The 19,470-nt window shown below is 44.8% G+C and overlaps 1 protein-coding gene across 3 annotated transcripts in view; it reads left to right on the forward strand.

Annotated features, from left to right (window-relative positions):
* Window positions 1-19,470, forward strand: part of LOC144782330 (inter-alpha-trypsin inhibitor heavy chain H3-like) — a 397,194-nt gene that overhangs the window by 248,268 nt on the left and 129,456 nt on the right. For 2 of the 3 annotated variants that reach the window (XM_078661645.1, XM_078661643.1), the window contains one exon: window positions 5,526-5,564. The exons of the other annotated variant lie outside the window; for it this stretch is intronic. In XM_078661645.1, coding sequence (XP_078517771.1) covers window positions 5,526-5,564 — 39 coding nt within the window. The remainder of the gene's footprint in view (window positions 1-5,525; window positions 5,565-19,470) is intronic. 3 annotated transcript variants of the gene reach the window in all.

Here is a 19,470-nt window from a genome sequence, read left to right on the forward strand (position 1 = left end):
AGAAATAATGCATTTCTCCTCGTTTCCCCAACTTAAGACCAGTATTTTCCTGGTCCTAATATTGCCGCTGCCTCCTATATACACCACCCTTGTACATAGGGGGCAGCGTCAAATGCAATGAGTGTTGTGCTGGCACTTCCACCACAACACCCACTGCATGCACCTTTCACGTTCAACATAGTATGAAAGGATACCTTATGTACAAGGCAGCTTTATATCCATGTTAAGTGGCTTAATGCTGCCTTGTACATAAGGCAGGTCCCCTATCGCCACTGGAACGTCACAAAAAGTGGCGTTCCCTTGGCGATAGGGGCTTGTATATATACCCCATTTTTTTTTACAATCTTTAATACATGATAATACACATTGAATCTAGGTGCTTTCAAACTATCACCACACATTGTGCGCTAAACCAGGATAGTTTTGAGAAAAGGACTAAATTAAAGATTTGTATTCTACTCATTTGATTGTAATGTTAGCATTCATTATATTGTTTTGGGGATCAAGTAAATAATTAGAGAACAAAAGACCCTTCTTTTGAGAGCCTCTCAATAAACAGGAATTCATAAATACTGAAGACGTTGGGGCTCTGCCAAGGTCACATAAATGTTGAATATCATAAAGGAGGGCTGCTCTGGAAAAGGCCAGTTCATAAAAAGTACGGGCCATATTATCAAGGACCGGAGTTAAAATGATCGCCGTTTTATCGGCAGGAAACTGCAGATAAAACGGCGATAATGGGCTTGATTATACGCCCTTGTTAATTCCCATAGAAGCCCATGTTAACACCAAAACATGGGCTTCTATGGGAATTAACATGGGCGTATTATCAAGCCCATTATCGCCGTTTTATCGGCAATTTCCTGCTGATAAAACGGCGATAATTTTAACACCAGTCCTTGATAATATGTCCCTACATTCTTTAGTTGAAAGTTAATGTATTTCAACTTTTGTAATTGATAAGTTTAGGTTACTGGTAGGGTGTATTCATAGGGACTCACTTGATCCACAAACAACAGTGTTTTCCTAGAGAGAATGAAAATTGTGTGAGAGTTAGTGGTGTGGCAGGTAACACGCAGGATGGTTTTGGTTCAAAATGCTATTGAAAAAGTTGTATTACTCAGAAGAGATGAAGTTATAGCATATCTTTAGTCTAATAAACTGGACAGAAAATGAGACAGAAAACTATGACACTTAGGGGGCACATGTACAAAAGAATGTCAGAGCACGACTTTAAGCCAAAATAGCTAACGCTGCTCTCTGTCATTCTTAAAATGCAGGGATGCACCGTATTTACAACAATACGGTGCCTCCCTGCATTTTCCCTAGTGCTGGCGCTGAACTCAGCTGCCTAATGGCAATGCAGGCACCCGTTGCCTGCTGTGCCTGCATTGAGGGAATGATTGTTCATGTGCAGAAAGGTGCACATAAACAATCCGGACTGGCACACATAGACGTTGCAAATTGTCATTATTTAATTGATTTGTTATGTACAGGAAGGTGTCCCTTGGCGTCCCATGCTGTTTTGCTGTTTCTATGTGTGCTGCTCAATGCAGCACACATAGAAACTGCAAAAACGAGGAGAAATAAAGCATTTCTCTGCATTTCGCCATGTTAACACCAGGTTTTCCCTGGTCTTAATATTGGCACTGCCTCCTATTTACACCACCCTTGTAAATAGGGGGCAGCGTCAAAATCAATAGGTGTTGTGGTGGAACGCCCAAGCAACACCTATTGCCCACCCCTTTCACACTATGCTTAGCGTGAAAGGGAGCCTTATTTACAGGGCAGCATTTAAGCCACGCTAAGTGGCTTAAAGCTGCCTTGTAAATAAGGCGAAGAACCTCTTGCAACACAAACGTCGATAAAAGTGATGTTCTTGTGGCGATATGGACTTGTAAGTAGGCCCCTTAGTACATCAGAAGTGTCGGGAGTCAAGAGTGTTATACACAAGTCAATAAAGTGCTCACATCATAAGGGTGCTGATTTGGCAGACAGGTGTCCTGTGAGTGGTGGAATAAAAAGGCTGAAAAAAGGGATAACAAATGGGCAGGTGAGTTGTCCTGTTGTTAACTACTAACTTCTCAGTGTGGTAAAAACTAGCTATGAAGTGAAGGGCAGCATTATTCAGCACAAATACAGAATCTGATGCATGAACATGTCAACAACAAGGGGCAATTTAAACAAGGTGATCCTTATAATGGCTAGGGAATAGTAAGTAGATCTCACGTCACCAGCATCAGTCTCCCAGCCCAATCTTGTCCGTGTCATGGCAGTTGCTGCACTCTATATCCTGGATCTTTCAATAAGAATATTACCAATGCACGAGACCTCATAGCCCAGTCATTCACGGTATATGTACCATGTCCTGGGATACCTATATTATATTGTAGAGTAGCATTTGAACATATAACATTCTGTGCATGATAGGAAATGTGTGACACCTTTTTCTGCTGCAGCCAATTTCCAATGAGTGTGCAGTGATGGTCTTATCTAGAAAACTCAGATATGTGTGGACAGCGATAGGGCCGAGGGGCCGTAGACTTTATAATCTATCTTAGGTGATGTCATCACCTCTGTCAAAGAGAGGGGGCCTCCTGATTGTGCACTGCAGAACATGTGAACTCTACCATAAATCTCAGAACAACCCACACTGGTGAGGCACAGGTTAGGTTTCTCTTTCTCAAAAAATGAATTGATACAGGCAGGGTATGTCTTTGTCATTATTTTCACAGTTGACCATTTAGGAAATACCTAGATTTTAACAAAAGTCACTGGACCCTCACCCAAGACAATTTTCACTAGTCCTTAGAGCTCAATTTAAGAAGAGATCCTGTTAGTGAGTCATTTACAGGCTCATTTACTAAACTTTAATGTAACTCAGTGCAACACTGGAAGTTGCGCCAAAAACACAAAATCGTAGAACATCAGGGGCCTCATTTATGAGAAATGACGCATCGCTGCGTGAAAGCAGCGATGCGTCACTTCTCAGTGCGCACTCCTTGCGGCATTCCTGATGCGTCATATTTAATGTATGACGCATCATGTCGCAAGGAGTTACAGATGCATCAGTATTTCTGACGTATCTGTAAGCGCTAAAGTGACGCATTGCTGGAGTGTGTCAGAAAAGTGACGCAACTCCAGCAATGCTTCCTTTCACATGGGGCAAGCCCCATGTGAAAGGGCTTGCATCAGTCTTACGCCTGCTGTGAGGCAGGCGCAAGATTTTGAAGCAACGGCGTCCTAGAAGTGACGCAGCGTCACTTCTACGAGGCTTTTTGCGGGAGAACGCCCCCCTGCATACATTATACCTGACGCATGTATAATGTAGCGCAGGGGTTTACAAAGTGACTCATCTGCTTAGATGCGTCACTTTGTAAATAGTGCGCAACAGTAGGCATGTTTTACGTTGCCGATGCGTCACAAAAAGTGACGCATCGGAAGAGCAAAACTGACGCAAGGCCTCATAAATGAGGCCCCTGGTATGTAATGTTTAAATGTTTTCTGTGTTTTTATGCAATGGCTCACATTATTTATTCATTTATTTAGCATTTTCATAGAGAGCAGTTCCACCAGCAAGATGCTAGAAGAGTGTTTGAATCTGTATACAAATATTCCATGTAAAGTGCTAGTGAAATATATAATAATAGAAGAGAAGGAACGAGACTTAATTTTAGCAAAAGATGACATCCAGGAGGTTAACCCACAGATGAAAGCGAGAAAGTGATGGTCAGCTTTTCAGGAGGTCGTCATAAGGTATTTGCGGGTGTCGTCGGAGGCACAGACTTTGGAACATGCGGACCTTTGTTTCCTGCAGGAATATATGACGTTACAACTCAAACAATTTCAACGCGTGCCTTTACAACACAGCATCGCAACTAGCATTACAATGCATGATTTTACAACGCATGCCACTACAACGCATTTTTAGAAACTTCAATTACAACGCATACCATTACAACACATACCATTACAGCGCCTACCATTACAACACCAATTCTTTTGGGGCAACAGTAGGGTGAGTGTTGGATAGTGTAGGGGTAACAATTCATATTCCCACTCCAGTTAGTGCAACAGTTGGGTAAGTGTTGGATAGTGTAGGGGTATAAATTACTATTCTCACTCCAGTGAGTGCAACAGTAGGGTAAGTGTTGGATAGTGTAGGAGTAATAATACTATCCCCATGTACCCCAGACCCATACTCAACCTAAAACTAAAATAATCCCCCTTATAATGTGTTGTAATGGAATGCGTTGAAATGGTATGCGTTGTAATGGCATGCGTTGTAGTGACAAGCATTGTAATGGCATGAGTTGTAAGGGCATGCGATGTAAAGGCAGCTGCGTTGTAACATCTGTGTTGTAACGGTAGTGCGTTGTAATGACTGCGTTGTAATGGTTGTTTCCTTTCCTGCAGTGCTTGTTAACTTTTATACTGAAAATGTATGTTATCGATGTACTCCAGTTGTAAGTTGTACTTTTCAGAATGAATCTGCCTGAAAAGACTATCAGAAACTTTCAGTTAAATGCTAACTCCATTGTTGCCAGATCCCCCCACACTACAGAACATACAGGACACATTGCTTCATGTTCTTGATTAATGGAGTAGCCCATTTGGGAGTTGTAGTCCTTGTCTGCTTCCATTGCACAATTTCAAATATTGCACCTAAAATAGGGGCTCATTAGGATGGCGGACGGACTTGCGTCCGTCCGCCACCCTAGAGTAGGAGGGACCGTCCGCATGGGCTGCGGCGGTCCCTCCGTGCAAATTAGGATGTGACCGCCACCCTGGCGGTCAAATCCTGGATATTTAACATTGCGGCGGGTGCCGCTTCAAGCTGCACCCGCCGCAATGTTAAAAAAGCATACATTGCATATGTATGCAGCAAGCAGCAGGCACCGCTCGGTGCCTGCCGCTTGCTGCATACATATGCAGGGGGTACCATAGGTACCCCCCATGTGCACCCCCCACCCCCCCTTCACCCAGGGGGCCCGCAACGGGCCCCCGCAGTGAAGCACCGTATGCTTTTACACGGCGGAATATCCGCCGTGTAAAAGCATTTCTTTCTGTGCATCCTAATATGGTGGACGGTGTCTGAGAGACACCGTCACCATATTACAGCTTTTCCGCCGCGGTTGTAAGCCAACCGCGGCGGAAAAGCTGCGGACGGAAACCAGGACCCACCAGCCATCCTAATGTGGCGGTGGGTCTTTGGTCGGTCCGCTGCGGTTTTTCCGCATCCTCCGGGCCGGCGGTGGATTCCGCCGGCCCAGAGGATGCGGAAAAACCGCAATCCTAATGAGCCCCATAATTTGTAAATTGTCAGGCCACGGCTACTAAAAAGATTTCCTTGTGACATTGGCACAGACTAGGAGCTCAGCTTCTACGTTCAGTGACTGTGTCAGTGAGTAGACATAGGCTGTCTTTACTTTTGAGTTTTTATAGAGTTTTGCAATTGTGAACAGTCATGGAGAGCCACCACTGAATTCACATGTCTAATTCAATCAACTTATATTTTCCCATAGCGCAACGAAGTGGTGGTGCTCAGACCCAAGCTTTTAACTGTAAGTATTAACTCACTAAGTTTTATCATCAATAACTTGCATAATGCATACCACAGTCCAAATATCATTCAGAATGTGCTGTAACTTTTCCAATTTTATTCACCGAAAGTGCTGCATTTTTATGTATTATTCAAGATAGACTCTGATATTGTTCATGCAATAGGAGCCAAAGTCCAATTTTCTTTAATGTACTAAGGGACAGACTACTTACGTTTTTTGTAACGTTTGCATCACAAAAGTGATGTGAACTGAAGCATTTGGGGATTCTTTTCCAGTGCAAAACTTTTATTAGAGCTACTTTGCATTGCTTCGAATAAAGAAGGTGTACCAAGTTGGTACATCAAGGTCCCATGCGACGAAACCTGGTTTTTGATGCAAAGCCCTATGTACTAATATTTGTAGAAAGGGTTTTGCAACAAAAATACATCTCTTTGAGTCTGGCATTAAAAAGGAGAATGCTTTTATTTCTCCAAACGTATTTGACTTTGCAGGTGCCCTGCACTGTACAGCACACATTCAAAGTGGGAAAAGTTTTAAAGGTTGTATAAGCATGATACTGGAAGGCTATCCATGTTTGCATGGTGCTAGGCAGCCTGCTTGTGCGCCAGCACAGGGAAGGAAAGCAGGATTGCCATATCTTAGTAGATATGGTGCTGTCCTTCACTCACTCTTTCACTCAGCACAGCGCAGTAACCTTGGTTGCTAGGGTGCGCGTTGTGACAGCTTTGTAGATCTGCCCAGCAGAGTCTATGTATTGTATTTCACTGTACTTCACAACCAGTCTCCTCTCATCAGCGAGAACATTTCATAGCCTTCCATTCCCTTTGCCACTATTGCTCACATTTAACCTTTGCACAGTTTGCCCATCCCCATCTTCCAATTATTCATTTGCCTTTATCCTTCTGTTTTCCCCAACATCTCTGAGACCCTAAATATCTGAAATTCCTTTCTTTTTAAATCATTTCACCATCTCTTTTCCCTGTTCCTCTGAAAACGCCATGTCACTCTTTTTGAGCAGCCCCAGATCCGTACGTTTCTTGGGTGTTAGAGCCCTAGACTCAGATCAGGGATTAAAGATCATATACAGTTGGGGCTCATTGTTACTATTCTCATCAAAGGTAGAGTGCTCAAAGAGGCAGAATGCAAACATTCAGCTTTTGGATTGGTGACGCCCAGTGCGTCAATCTTTGTTGACGCCCCCCATTACCTACTTTTTCATAGATTCTTTAACTACCACGCTCCAATGGTGCTCCACATCTCCCCTTAGCCCTACTCTCACATTTATTTACTTTATACCGCTGTTAAGCCCAATATAGAGTGCCAGAGCGCTTTACATCACAAACGCATTATACAGAGACAATAGGTGATACAAGTGTGTAAATCAATGTATAGGAAATGTTATTTAAGACAATGAGGACTACACGGCATATGAATCACATATCATCCATATGTTAAGACTTCTTGTGTTGGAGTAACAAAGGGGAGGGTTTACTATGTTTTCACACAGCACAGTCCTCAAGATGTTGTGCTGTGTTGCGTGAAAAGGAGAGTGTAAAACAGTACCATATCTACTCAAATATGGTGCTGTTGCTCTCTTTCAAGTGCCAACTTACATAATGGTTGCCTTTCCCCAGTGCACACATCAATGCACAATAGTGCAAAGGCGTGTCTATGTGATCAAGCATAGGCTTTATACTGAAAGTTTACCCTTTCAGCACTAATTCTATGCTTTGACAAAGTTTAACACTTTACCACTTTTCAAGTGTGCTGCACTGTACAGCACAAATACAAAGTTGGAAAGGTTTGGAGAAAGTAAATCTGTTCTCTAACCTCGAGGATGTGTAATTGTTAATGAAAATCTCATTCTAAAAAAGTTAGTAGAAAGGGATTTGAGTCAAAATCAATTGGTGGGGCCATAGGAATGTCCATGTAAAACCCCATGACATGCCTTCTGGACACAAAGAAGCATATATTACTACTTATGTTACCTTGGTGCAACATTTGAACACAATTTAGATTTTGCACTGGAAAGTAAACCCCCTAACAACACTTTGCATCAGGTTTGCTTCACTTCTATGATGAACACCAGGCACAACGTGTTAGTAAGTCTGACCATTTGAAATGTAACACAATTATTGGGGTGTCATACTAATAAAATTGAATTAGTACCTAGAGGGACCACTTTTATCAATGTTAGAATAGTGAACGCTTGAGGAAAAAAGCAATACGATTTGAAACCTATGCCAATCAATTTGCATGCCGTGCTTTGGTGCCAATTGCTTAATGTGCTATAGTCGAAGTCTTGTAACTTATAAAATCCAAATAACAAAACAATCTCTGTGACAAAAGCTGTAACCCTCTGAGCAACCTACACAAGTACAAATGTGTGGTTTGCAGCGGGAACATTAACCCTCTATACAGATCATAGCTTTCTCCAATAAGTGCATATGCAACCAGAGATACCATGTTATTAGTCTCTGAAAAATGACAGGCACAAAAAGACCCCAGCAGGCTGCTTTTAGTTTGCCTCAGCATGTCAAAGGGCAATTCTTCGACCTTGACACCCAGTGCAATGACATGTCGCACGGTCCTAAAAACAGCACTGACCGTTTGAATTATAAGACAGCAATAATCAGGGTTCAGAGAGCCTCTCTGGCCTCTGGGATTGAGAGCCCCTAAGGCTCCCTGAAGCCTTTGTTCACAACCAGAGCTGTGAACAAAGAATCATTGGAATGTTGGAGCTCCGGGTTTATACCAGCCATTATAAGACCGCAGCACTCAATTGTTTTCAATGGAGCTACCAATATTCCAATGTTCTAATATGGAATACATTGGACTTTGAAAGTGTTAAATGTACTATTTCCACTCCAGTCTGTACAACAGTAGCGAAACGTTGGACCTCAGAAAGGTAAAATGTACTATTCCAACTCCAGTCTATGCAGCACTAGGGAAAGCACTGGGCTTCAGGAGCTAAAATGTACTTTTAACACTCCAGCTTGTGCAGCAGTGAGAAAAGTGTTGGACTACAGAGGAGTATATTCACTCTTCCCACCCCTGTCTGTGAAGCAGTAGGGTAAGTACTTCACTTCAAACACGTAGCGTAATTTACAAATACAACAGCTAGCGTCAAATATACAATGTAAAAAAAAAACATAACTATTAAACAACTTACATAATTTTTAATCAATTGAATAATTTGTAATCCGTTATTCATTATTTGGTACTTAATGTACTTCCCACACTGTACCCCTACAAATCCAAAACCTGCACCCAAACTATAACTTAAAAAATATGATAATCACTTAATGTATGTAGTTAACAATCAACTAGATTTAATACATTAATAATATTGTTTCATCAATGATTACTTAATAAACTTCCCAACCTATACCCCTACAAACCCAACATCCTGCACCTAAAATATTACTTAGAAAATAAAACTCTTACACCATTAACAATCAAATACATGGTTATTAATACATTAATAATTAATAATTAGTTAATTATTACTTAATGAACTTCCCACCCTAAACCCATACAAACCCAACACCTACACCTACAATATAACTTAGAAATATAATAATTACATAATTTAGATAATTAATTATCAATTAAATAATACATTGGAATTAAATATGATAATGACTTTAACTTAAAAAATATTCCCCAAAAAATATTGTCAACAATTATACAAACAATATTTATCATATATATTAATATATAAACGAAAATGATCATTAAAAAACAGTATTTTATAAAGCTGCATTATTGAAAACCATATTAACAGCACAGATATTACTTACCTAAAACGTTGATATTTTTGGCAGTAATATTTCTGCATTATGATATTTGTGTGTCACAATATTTAAAACTCAATATTTCTGTAGTACAATATTTTTATATGGACATTTTGTTCAAATACCACTGCCCCTTCACCACTGGTATTTATCAATGCCATTGTGAATGCCAACCACTGTGTTTGGTGCTGGCACCACAGTGCCTTTTAGTGGTCCAGTTTGGTGAGAGAAGGCAGTGGATGGAAATGACTCATTTGCACCAGGCATTCCAGTACTTATCTCTGGTCTGAGAAGACCAGGAATGAGCTGCTCCCTCACACTGATGTCACAGTAGTCACATCTTTATGATGCAACATCAGTGAATTGCAGGGATCTAAATTGCTGATGTATGAGTGGATTTCCATGAAATTAATATAATGACAACTATCCCCCAAATTTCAACATTGGGAGACAGCCAGGTATACTGTGTCTGCCTGCTTTATGTCTCTGCTTCACACTCCGACTGAACTGAGACAGAATGCAAACAAGAGTAGTTAACACCAACACAATAAACTACTTACTACTGTATTAAATACTTTCATTGATTTGCAGTCACACACCCTTCATTTAAATAAGGTGTCTTTGTATAATTTAAGCATTCACAGAGTGAGAGACAACAAGGGAGCTAATGTATCACAACTTAGGGGTCGATTCCGATGTCGTTCGGAAGGGTTCCAAATCGGATTCAGGTTTGCCGTATCCGATCACAGACCGAATCGTACACAGTTCCCAATGACCGATTACGATGCCCGGAAACTGGTAGGGCTGTCTGAATCGGTTCTGAAAGGCATTCAGATAGGTCACGTCTTTCCGAGCCGAATCGTTCAGTTCTATGGACTCGGTTTCCAAGCGAGCGAGTACAATGACTGATTTGGGGAGCCGTTCCGATTCAGTTTGTCTGGAATGAATCGGCTGCTGGAATCTGTCTGTGGGGGCCCAAAGTAGGGCACTCTTCACCCGGTGCCCTCCGAATAGGGCCCGTAGGGGTACCCATGGATCCCCTCTTCTCAACCATGCACAGTGTGGCAGGTTTGTTGGGAGGCCTGCCACAGGGTGCAAGCTTCTCCCAAGCGAGCCCCCCTTTCTCATTTGGAACACATGCTCCTATTAAAGTCAATGGGAGTCTGGCCGAATCGTATCCGGAAGCATCCGGATACATCCAAACCGCTCATTCGGACAGTCCCGATCTGAGTCCTCCCGAAAGCATTCCGGGACCGATTCCAAATTACATCGGAATCAACCACTTAGGTGAAACTCTATGCAATTGATGCAAAATAGAGGTAATTGATAATGCAGCACCAGCATCATGATGCTTCATCTACTTTTATTGTTAAGTATACATTCAGCTTAAAGTACCCATATCAAAATGTATAAATTCTGAAGGAAATATAACGCAAGTGAAAGGAGACATGCTGCTGCTGGAAGTAATCTGAAAACCAAATCATGGCCTACTAATGTCATTTGCCTACTATGTCATTATTAAACCAAAATGGTTTTGAAACTTGTAATTTTGATGATAAAATGTTAGTAAGTATCGAGGGATGAACTTCTTAGAGGTCAGCCTTCTTTGTGCTCCATGTTCCCCACTGATCTGGATCGCATTAGAGCGTGACTCATCATAAGGCATGCTCCACCATGTGAAGATGGTTGACCTAATTCCACAGTGGCATTGTCAGCAAGGTTAGGAATCAGTGGCATAAATTAAGCCTCCGCAGTCCCTGCAATGCTGGGGGCCCCTGACCGTGAGGGGGCCGGCACAGCAGAAGTGGTAGGTGATGGGCCAGGGAGAGGAGGCCTCCTCCGTATACTGTGCTGGGCCCACCCCTCAAATTTCATTACGCCACTGCTAGGACTCAGTGTTCCTTTCTCTGCATTGCAGTATTTTAACCCTAGGAAGGGGACACAGTCGATATGGCCCATGGTCCATGTGGCTTGCCACCTTGAACAGATCTAGAGAGAGAGAAACAGAGACAGAAATGTCATCCCCAGATCTAGCTACAGGCAGGAGTCAGTCAGCAGCATGCAGTAGACAGGTACCCTCCTTGAAATTAATGGCCAGGCTTTTTGTCAGAGGTTCACAGCAGTATGCAGTGATTCACCATGGTGCCAACAGTCACCAGTAATTCATCAAGGAGCTGGTGTGGTATGGCATGCTATTATGTTGCTCGATTTCATTATACAAGCTTATAAAATGTATTTTTGATATTCTTATACATACAATTCTCATAAATGTGAATCAGTAATACCATTGCAGTAGAAATGTTATATGCACTATATACCAAACTAATATTTTAAGAAATTGAGAGCCTTATTTATGAAGGCCTAGCGCCACCGGTGCGTCACTTTTAAAATGGAAAAAAAGTGATGCACGGGTGGCACTAGGCCTTCATATATAAGGTCCTGAGTCATTAGTTGACAAGTATGTGGGTCCTTCCCAAGTGATAAGTTCAAAATCTTGTCATGTTCAAAATACAAGTGCATTAAATAATCCTGGGCTCAACCCCTGGTAGCTATGTCACAAAGCAGACATGCTTAATATAGGGAACATTTTATAAAGTACTAGCAACCAGTCCCAACGTTGTCCGGATATGAAATAGAATGTGTGTAATGTGTGTATTTGGCAAGGGCAATTTATTTTAAAATCTCAAGGTAGACAACATTTTTTGTTTCATTAGATTAGGGACGGAGAAGGCCCAGCGGCAGCCCTGGTTGATGTTAGCAGGCGCTTGCAATTGGTGTAGTGATCCGCCGCCTGAGCCCGGCTACAGCCCTGGTTGATGTTAGCAGGCGCGTGTAATGTCGTTGAATGAGAGAGTTATCAGCCGCGGGTAAATCCGTTTAATGAGAGAGTGAGTGACAGCGAGTAGGAGAGGCTGCAGAAATTGTCCCCACAGACACGCTCATTTGCATGTTCCTCCACTTGAGGCCCAGATGCAGGCCTGTTTGATGTTAGCAGGCGCGTGTTCCCCCGCTTGAGGCCCAGCTGCAGCCCTGGTTGATGTTATCAGGCGCGTGTAATTAGTGTACTTATCTGCCGCCTGAGCCCTGCTAGAGCTCTGGTTGATGGTAGCAGGCACTTGTAATTTCGTTGAATGAGAGAGTTCAGTAACAGCATGCAGGAGAGGCTGCAGTAACTTTACTTACCAGGCCTCGAGGTGAATGCGTTTGTTACGCCCCCAGGACATGGCCACAGCAGACGATCTTCTGATTAATGTACGACCCACATGGCATGAAGGGCGGAACGTAGCACACGCCCCCAGCGTTTCTCACGCCCCCAGTGTGCCCCTTGATGCGGCGCAATTGCGTTCACATGGCATGAAGGCCGGACACACGGCCCCAGCGTTTCTCACGCCCCCAGCGTGTCACGCCCCCAGCGTGCCCCTTGATGCTGCGCAGCAACATAATTGGCGCTTGTATGTACGACTCACATGGCATGAAGGGTGGACACACGCCCCCAGTGTTTGTCACGCCCCCAGCGTTTGTCACGCCCCCAGCACACGCCCACTGCCCACGATGTGATGGCCGTACCACACGCCTCCAGGCCACGCTGGCCTAACGGCTAAGGCGCTCGACCTCGGACCTGGGGATCTCTTTCGAGTCTTGGTAACGACGCCATACATCCTGTGATTCTGTGCAAATCACGTAATCTCCCCGTGCCTAACAAAAATGAATGTGTGTCCTCATGTAACGTAACTGGTGCTATGTAAAGCGCTCTGATACCTGATTCAGTTCGGGTCAAGTTCGCGCTATATAAAACTCTGCTAAAAAATAAAATATGGTGGCCGTCTGCATAGCCTATGTCCTTCTGCTGCAATTGCCCTTTCCAACGCTGTATTGGGTGTTGTGATTGGTGCTGTGGTTACTGAGATTACCCGCCTAAAAGGTTTGGTCGCTCTCTTTATAATTTTAGTATGGATATGGATGGATAGCAGCCCGTCCCGACGTTGTCCGGGTATGAAATGTGTGTAATGTGTGTATTTGGCAAGGGCAATTTATTTTAAAATCTCGCGATAGACAACATTTTTTGTTTCATTAGAATAGGGACAGAGAAGGCCCAGCTGCAGCCCTGGTTGATGTTAGCAGACACGTGTAATGTCGCTGAATGAGAGAGTTATCAGCCGCGGGTAAATCCGTTTAATGAGAGAGTTGAGTGACAGCGAGTAGGAGAGGCTGCAGTACTTGTCCCCGCAGACACGCTCAATTGCGTGTTCCCCCGCTTGAGGCCCAGATGCAGGCCTTTTTGATGTTAGCAGGCGCGTGTTCCCTCGCTTGAGGCCCAGCTGCAGCCCTGGTTGATGTTATCAGGTTCACAGAGTGAGAGACAACAAGGGAGCTAATGTATCACAACTTAGGGGTCGATTCCGATGTCGTTCGGAAGGGTTCCAAATCGGATTCAGGTTTGCCGTATCCGATCACAGACCGAATCGTACACAGTTCCCAATGACCGATTACGATGCCCGGAAACTGGTAGGGCTGTCTGAATCGGTTCTGAAAGGCATTCAGATAGGTCACGTCTTTCCGAGCCGAATCGTTCAGTTCTATGGACTCGGTTTCCAAGCGAGCGAGTACAATGACTGATTTGGGGAGCCGTTCCGATTCAGTTTGTCTGGAATGAATCGGCTGCTGGAATCTGTCTGTGGGGGCCCAAAGTAGGGCACTCTTCACCCGGTGCCCTCCGAATAGGGCCCGTAGGGGTACCCATGGATCCCCTCTTCTCAACCATGCACAGTGTGGCAGGTTTGTTGGGAGGCCTGCCACAGGGTGCAAGCTTCTCCCAAGCGAGCCCCCCTTTCTCATTTGGAACACATGCTCCTATTAAAGTCAATGGGAGTCTGGCCGAATCGTATCCGGAAGCATCCGGATACATCCAAACCGCTCATTCGGACAGTCCCGATCTGAGTCCTCCCGAAAGCATTCCGGGACCGATTCCAAATTACATCGGAATCAACCACTTAGGTGAAACTCTATGCAATTGATGCAAAATAGAGGTAATTGATAATGCAGCACCAGCATCATGATGCTTCATCTACTTTTATTGTTAAGTATACATTCAGCTTAAAGTACCCATATCAAAATGTATAAATTCTGAAGGAAATATAACGCAAGTGAAAGGAGACATGCTGCTGCTGGAAGTAATCTGAAAACCAAATCATGGCCTACTAATGTCATTTGCCTACTATGTCATTATTAAACCAAAATGGTTTTGAAACTTGTAATTTTGATGATAAAATGTTAGTAAGTATCGAGGGATGAACTTCTTAGAGGTCAGCCTTCTTTGTGCTCCATGTTCCCCACTGATCTGGATCGCATTAGAGCGTGACTCATCATAAGGCATGCTCCACCATGTGAAGATGGTTGACCTAATTCCACAGTGGCATTGTCAGCAAGGTTAGGAATCAGTGGCATAAATTAAGCCTCCGCAGTCCCTGCAATGCTGGGGGCCCCTGACCGTGAGGGGGCCGGCACAGCAGAAGTGGTAGGTGATGGGCCAGGGAGAGGAGGCCTCCTCCGTATACTGTGCTGGGCCCACCCCTCAAATTTCATTACGCCACTGCTAGGACTCAGTGTTCCTTTCTCTGCATTGCAGTATTTTAACCCTAGGAAGGGGACACAGTCGATATGGCCCATGGTCCATGTGGCTTGCCACCTTGAACAGATCTAGAGAGAGAGAAACAGAGACAGAAATGTCATCCCCAGATCTAGCTACAGGCAGGAGTCAGTCAGCAGCATGCAGTAGACAGGTACCCTCCTTGAAATTAATGGCCAGGCTTTTTGTCAGAGGTTCACAGCAGTATGCAGTGATTCACCATGGTGCCAACAGTCACCAGTAATTCATCAAGGAGCTGGTGTGGTATGGCATGCTATTATGTTGCTCGATTTCATTATACAAGCTTATAAAATGTATTTTTGATATTCTTATACATACAATTCTCATAAATGTGAATCAGTAATACCATTGCAGTAGAAATGTTATATGCACTATATACCAAACTAATATTTTAAGAAATTGAGGGCCTTATTTATGAAGGCCTAGCGCCACCGGTGCGTCACTTTTAAAATGGAAAAAAAGTGATGCACGGGTGGCACTAGGCCTTCATATATAAGGTCCTGAGTCATTAGTTGACAAGTATGTGGGTCCTTCCCAAGTGATAAGTTCAAAATCTTGTCATGTTCAAAATACAAGTGCATTAAATAATCCTGGGCTCAACCCCTGGTAGCTATGTCACAAAGCAGACATGCTTAATATAGGGAACATTTTATAAAGTACTAGCAACCAGTCCCAACGTTGTCCGGATATGAAATAGAATGTGTGTAATGTGTGTATTTGGCAAGGGCAATTTATTTTAAAATCTCAAGGTAGACAACATTTTTTGTTTCATTAGATTAGGGACGGAGAAGGCCCAGCGGCAGCCCTGGTTGATGTTAGCAGGCGCTTGCAATTGGTGTAGTGATCCGCCGCCTGAGCCCGGCTACAGCCCTGGTTGATGTTAGCAGGCGCGTGTAATGTCGTTGAATGAGAGAGTTATCAGCCGCGGGTAAATCCGTTTAATGAGAGAGTGAGTGACAGCGAGTAGGAGAGGCTGCAGAAATTGTCCCCACAGACACGCTCATTTGCATGTTCCTCCACTTGAGGCCCAGATGCAGGCCTGTTTGATGTTAGCAGGCGCGTGTTCCCCCGCTTGAGGCCCAGCTGCAGCCCTGGTTGATGTTATCAGGCGCGTGTAATTAGTGTACTTATCTGCCGCCTGAGCCCTGCTAGAGCTCTGGTTGATGGTAGCAGGCACTTGTAATTTCGTTGAATGAGAGAGTTCAGTAACAGCATGCAGGAGAGGCTGCAGTAACTTTACTTACCAGGCCTCGAGGTGAATGCGTTTGTTACGCCCCCAGGACATGGCCACAGCAGACGATCTTCTGATTAATGTACGACCCACATGGCATGAAGGGCGGAACGTAGCACACGCCCCCAGCGTTTCTCACGCCCCCAGTGTGCCCCTTGATGCGGCGCAATTGCGTTCACATGGCATGAAGGCCGGACACACGGCCCCAGCGTTTCTCACGCCCCCAGCGTGTCACGCCCCCAGCGTGCCCCTTGATGCTGCGCAGCAACATAATTGGCGCTTGTATGTACGACTCACATGGCATGAAGGGTGGACACACGCCCCCAGTGTTTGTCACGCCCCCAGCGTTTGTCACGCCCCCAGCACACGCCCACTGCCCACGATGTGATGGCCGTACCACACGCCTCCAGGCCACGCTGGCCTAACGGCTAAGGCGCTCGACCTCGGACCTGGGGATCTCTTTCGAGTCTTGGTAACGACGCCATACATCCTGTGATTCTGTGCAAATCACGTAATCTCCCCGTGCCTAACAAAAATGAATGTGTGTCCTCATGTAACGTAACTGGTGCTATGTAAAGCGCTCTGATACCTGATTCAGTTCGGGTCAAGTTCGCGCTATATAAAACTCTGCTAAAAAATAAAATATGGTGGCCGTCTGCATAGCCTATGTCCTTCTGCTGCAATTGCCCTTTCCAACGCTGTATTGGGTGTTGTGATTGGTGCTGTGGTTACTGAGATTACCCGCCTAAAAGGTTTGGTCGCTCTCTTTATAATTTTAGTATGGATATGGATGGATAGCAGCCCGTCCCGACGTTGTCCGGGTATGAAATGTGTGTAATGTGTGTATTTGGCAAGGGCAATTTATTTTAAAATCTCGCGATAGACAACATTTTTTGTTTCATTAGAATAGGGACAGAGAAGGCCCAGCTGCAGCCCTGGTTGATGTTAGCAGACACGTGTAATGTCGCTGAATGAGAGAGTTATCAGCCGCGGGTAAATCCGTTTAATGAGAGAGTTGAGTGACAGCGAGTAGGAGAGGCTGCAGTACTTGTCCCCGCAGACACGCTCAATTGCGTGTTCCCCCGCTTGAGGCCCAGATGCAGGCCTTTTTGATGTTAGCAGGCGCGTGTTCCCTCGCTTGAGGCCCAGCTGCAGCCCTGGTTGATGTTATCAGGTGCATGTAATTAGTGTACTGATCTGCCGCCTGAGCCCAGCTAGAGCCCTGGTTGATGGTAGCAGGCGCGTGTAATTTCGTTGAATGAGAGAGTTCAGTAACAGCGCGCAGGAGAGGCTGCAGTAACGTTACTTACCAGGCCTCCAGGTGAACGCGTTTGTCACGACTCCAGCACACGACCACAGCACACGATCTTCTGATTAATGTACGACCCACATAGCATGAAGGGCGGAACGTAGCAAACGCCCCCAGCGTTTCTCATGCCCCCAGCGTGCCCCTTGATGCGACGCAATTGCGTTCACATGGCATGAAGGCCGGACACATGCCCCCAGCGTTTCTCATGCCCCCAGCGTGTCACACCCCCACCGTGTCACGCCCCCAGCGTGACCCTTGAAGCTGCACTGCAACGTAATTGGCGCTTGTATGTACGACTCACATGGCATGAAGGGCGGACACACGCCCCCAGCGTTTGTCACGCCCCCAGCCCGAACCCACAGCACAACGCAGACACGCCCACAAGGGACTACTTTGCTGGCACAGTTCTTTTACCTTTTAAATGTATAGAGGAGTTGGCCTAACGGCTAAGGCGCTCGACCTCGGACCTGGGAATCTGGGTTTGAGTCTTGGTAACTTGGTAACAAATCACTTAATCTCCCCGTGCCTAACAAAAATGAATGTGTGTCCTCATGTAACGTAACTGGTGCTATGTAAAGCGCTCTGATACCTGAATCAGTTTGGTGCAAGTTCACGCTATATAACACTCTGCAAAAATATGGTGGCTGTCTGCATAGCCTATGTCCTTCTGCTGCAACTGCCCTTTCCAACGCTGTATTGGGTGTTGAGATTGGTGCTGTGGTTACTGAGATTACCCGCCTCAAAGGTTTGGGCTCTCTCTTCATAATATTAGTAAGGATAAGGATAAGTTACCCCTAAGTTAGGTCCTAGGGATCCCTAAGGGCAGGGTGCTGTCTAATTAAAAGGTAGGTCATGCACTTTTAAGTTTTATGTGCCCTGGTAGTAAAAAACTCCCAAATTAATTTTTCCTAGTTTGAGTCTTACCCTTCCATAGGTTAATATTGTGGATGCCTTATTACATATAATAAGCTATAATTCCTAAATGGAAGGAGATACATCAAAAATGTCTAGTACATATGTAATTGTAATGATAAATTCCCTTTAATGGCAACGTTGAATTATCATTCCAATTTTAAAAATGTCACTGTTAGAAAGATGGCATGTATCTGCTCTTAGCCCTGTGTGCTGGTAGCCTGTCGCAAATACACATCAGAGGAACGGTGACAGCTGGGCTTTTTGCACTCCTTCTAGATAGTCACACAGAGTGGGAGCTCAGGTGTGACTTAATGGGCCACCCCGGGAGGATGGGAGAGAGAAGCTTGTCACAGCTTCACACTTACACCTGAATATGCTGTGTTCTGTCCTCACACAAAGGACTGCTTGCCCCATGTAGTGAGTCTGCTGCCAGGGCATGAAGAGAGGACATCTGTGAACTTCAAAGACCCTTCTTTGAAGTCTCTGCCTCTTCAAAGGCACCAGTAGGTATTAGAACTGGACTTCTGACCCTACCCCTTTAGTACACTTCTGGACCTGTGAAGACTCTGCCAGAAAGAAGGACTGCTGTGCCGCTGAAGGACTGCCACTCTGCTGGACTGCTGCTGCTCTGGAAGAACTGTTGTCTTGCTGTGCTGATCTTCTGCCTGCTGCTTCCTGACCTGCCTGAGAAGGACTGGACCCATGTCACTTGAATCCAGAGCAACACCAAGGGCCTGCTGTCTTGCATCCTGATTGAAGTCTCAGCTACAAAAAAAGTTCCTACTCACCTGCTACATCACCTGGACCCTCTTATCTTTGAGTCTGCCCTGCCCAGAGGGTCTGAAGTGCTGCTCCAGATGAATCCACACCTCGCTGTCTTTGCAGAACTCGGAACCGGTGCATCTATTCCACTGCATCGCCACCATTGTGAGGATCGACTCTGACACATCCCAATGGCGCATTGGCTCCATTTTGGACGCATCATACAGCTGTGTGGCCAAGAACCG

Source organism: Lissotriton helveticus, chromosome 9 (genome assembly GCF_964261635.1).
Source record: "Lissotriton helveticus chromosome 9, aLisHel1.1, whole genome shotgun sequence".
Classification (NCBI taxonomy): domain Eukaryota; kingdom Metazoa; phylum Chordata; class Amphibia; order Caudata; family Salamandridae; genus Lissotriton; species Lissotriton helveticus.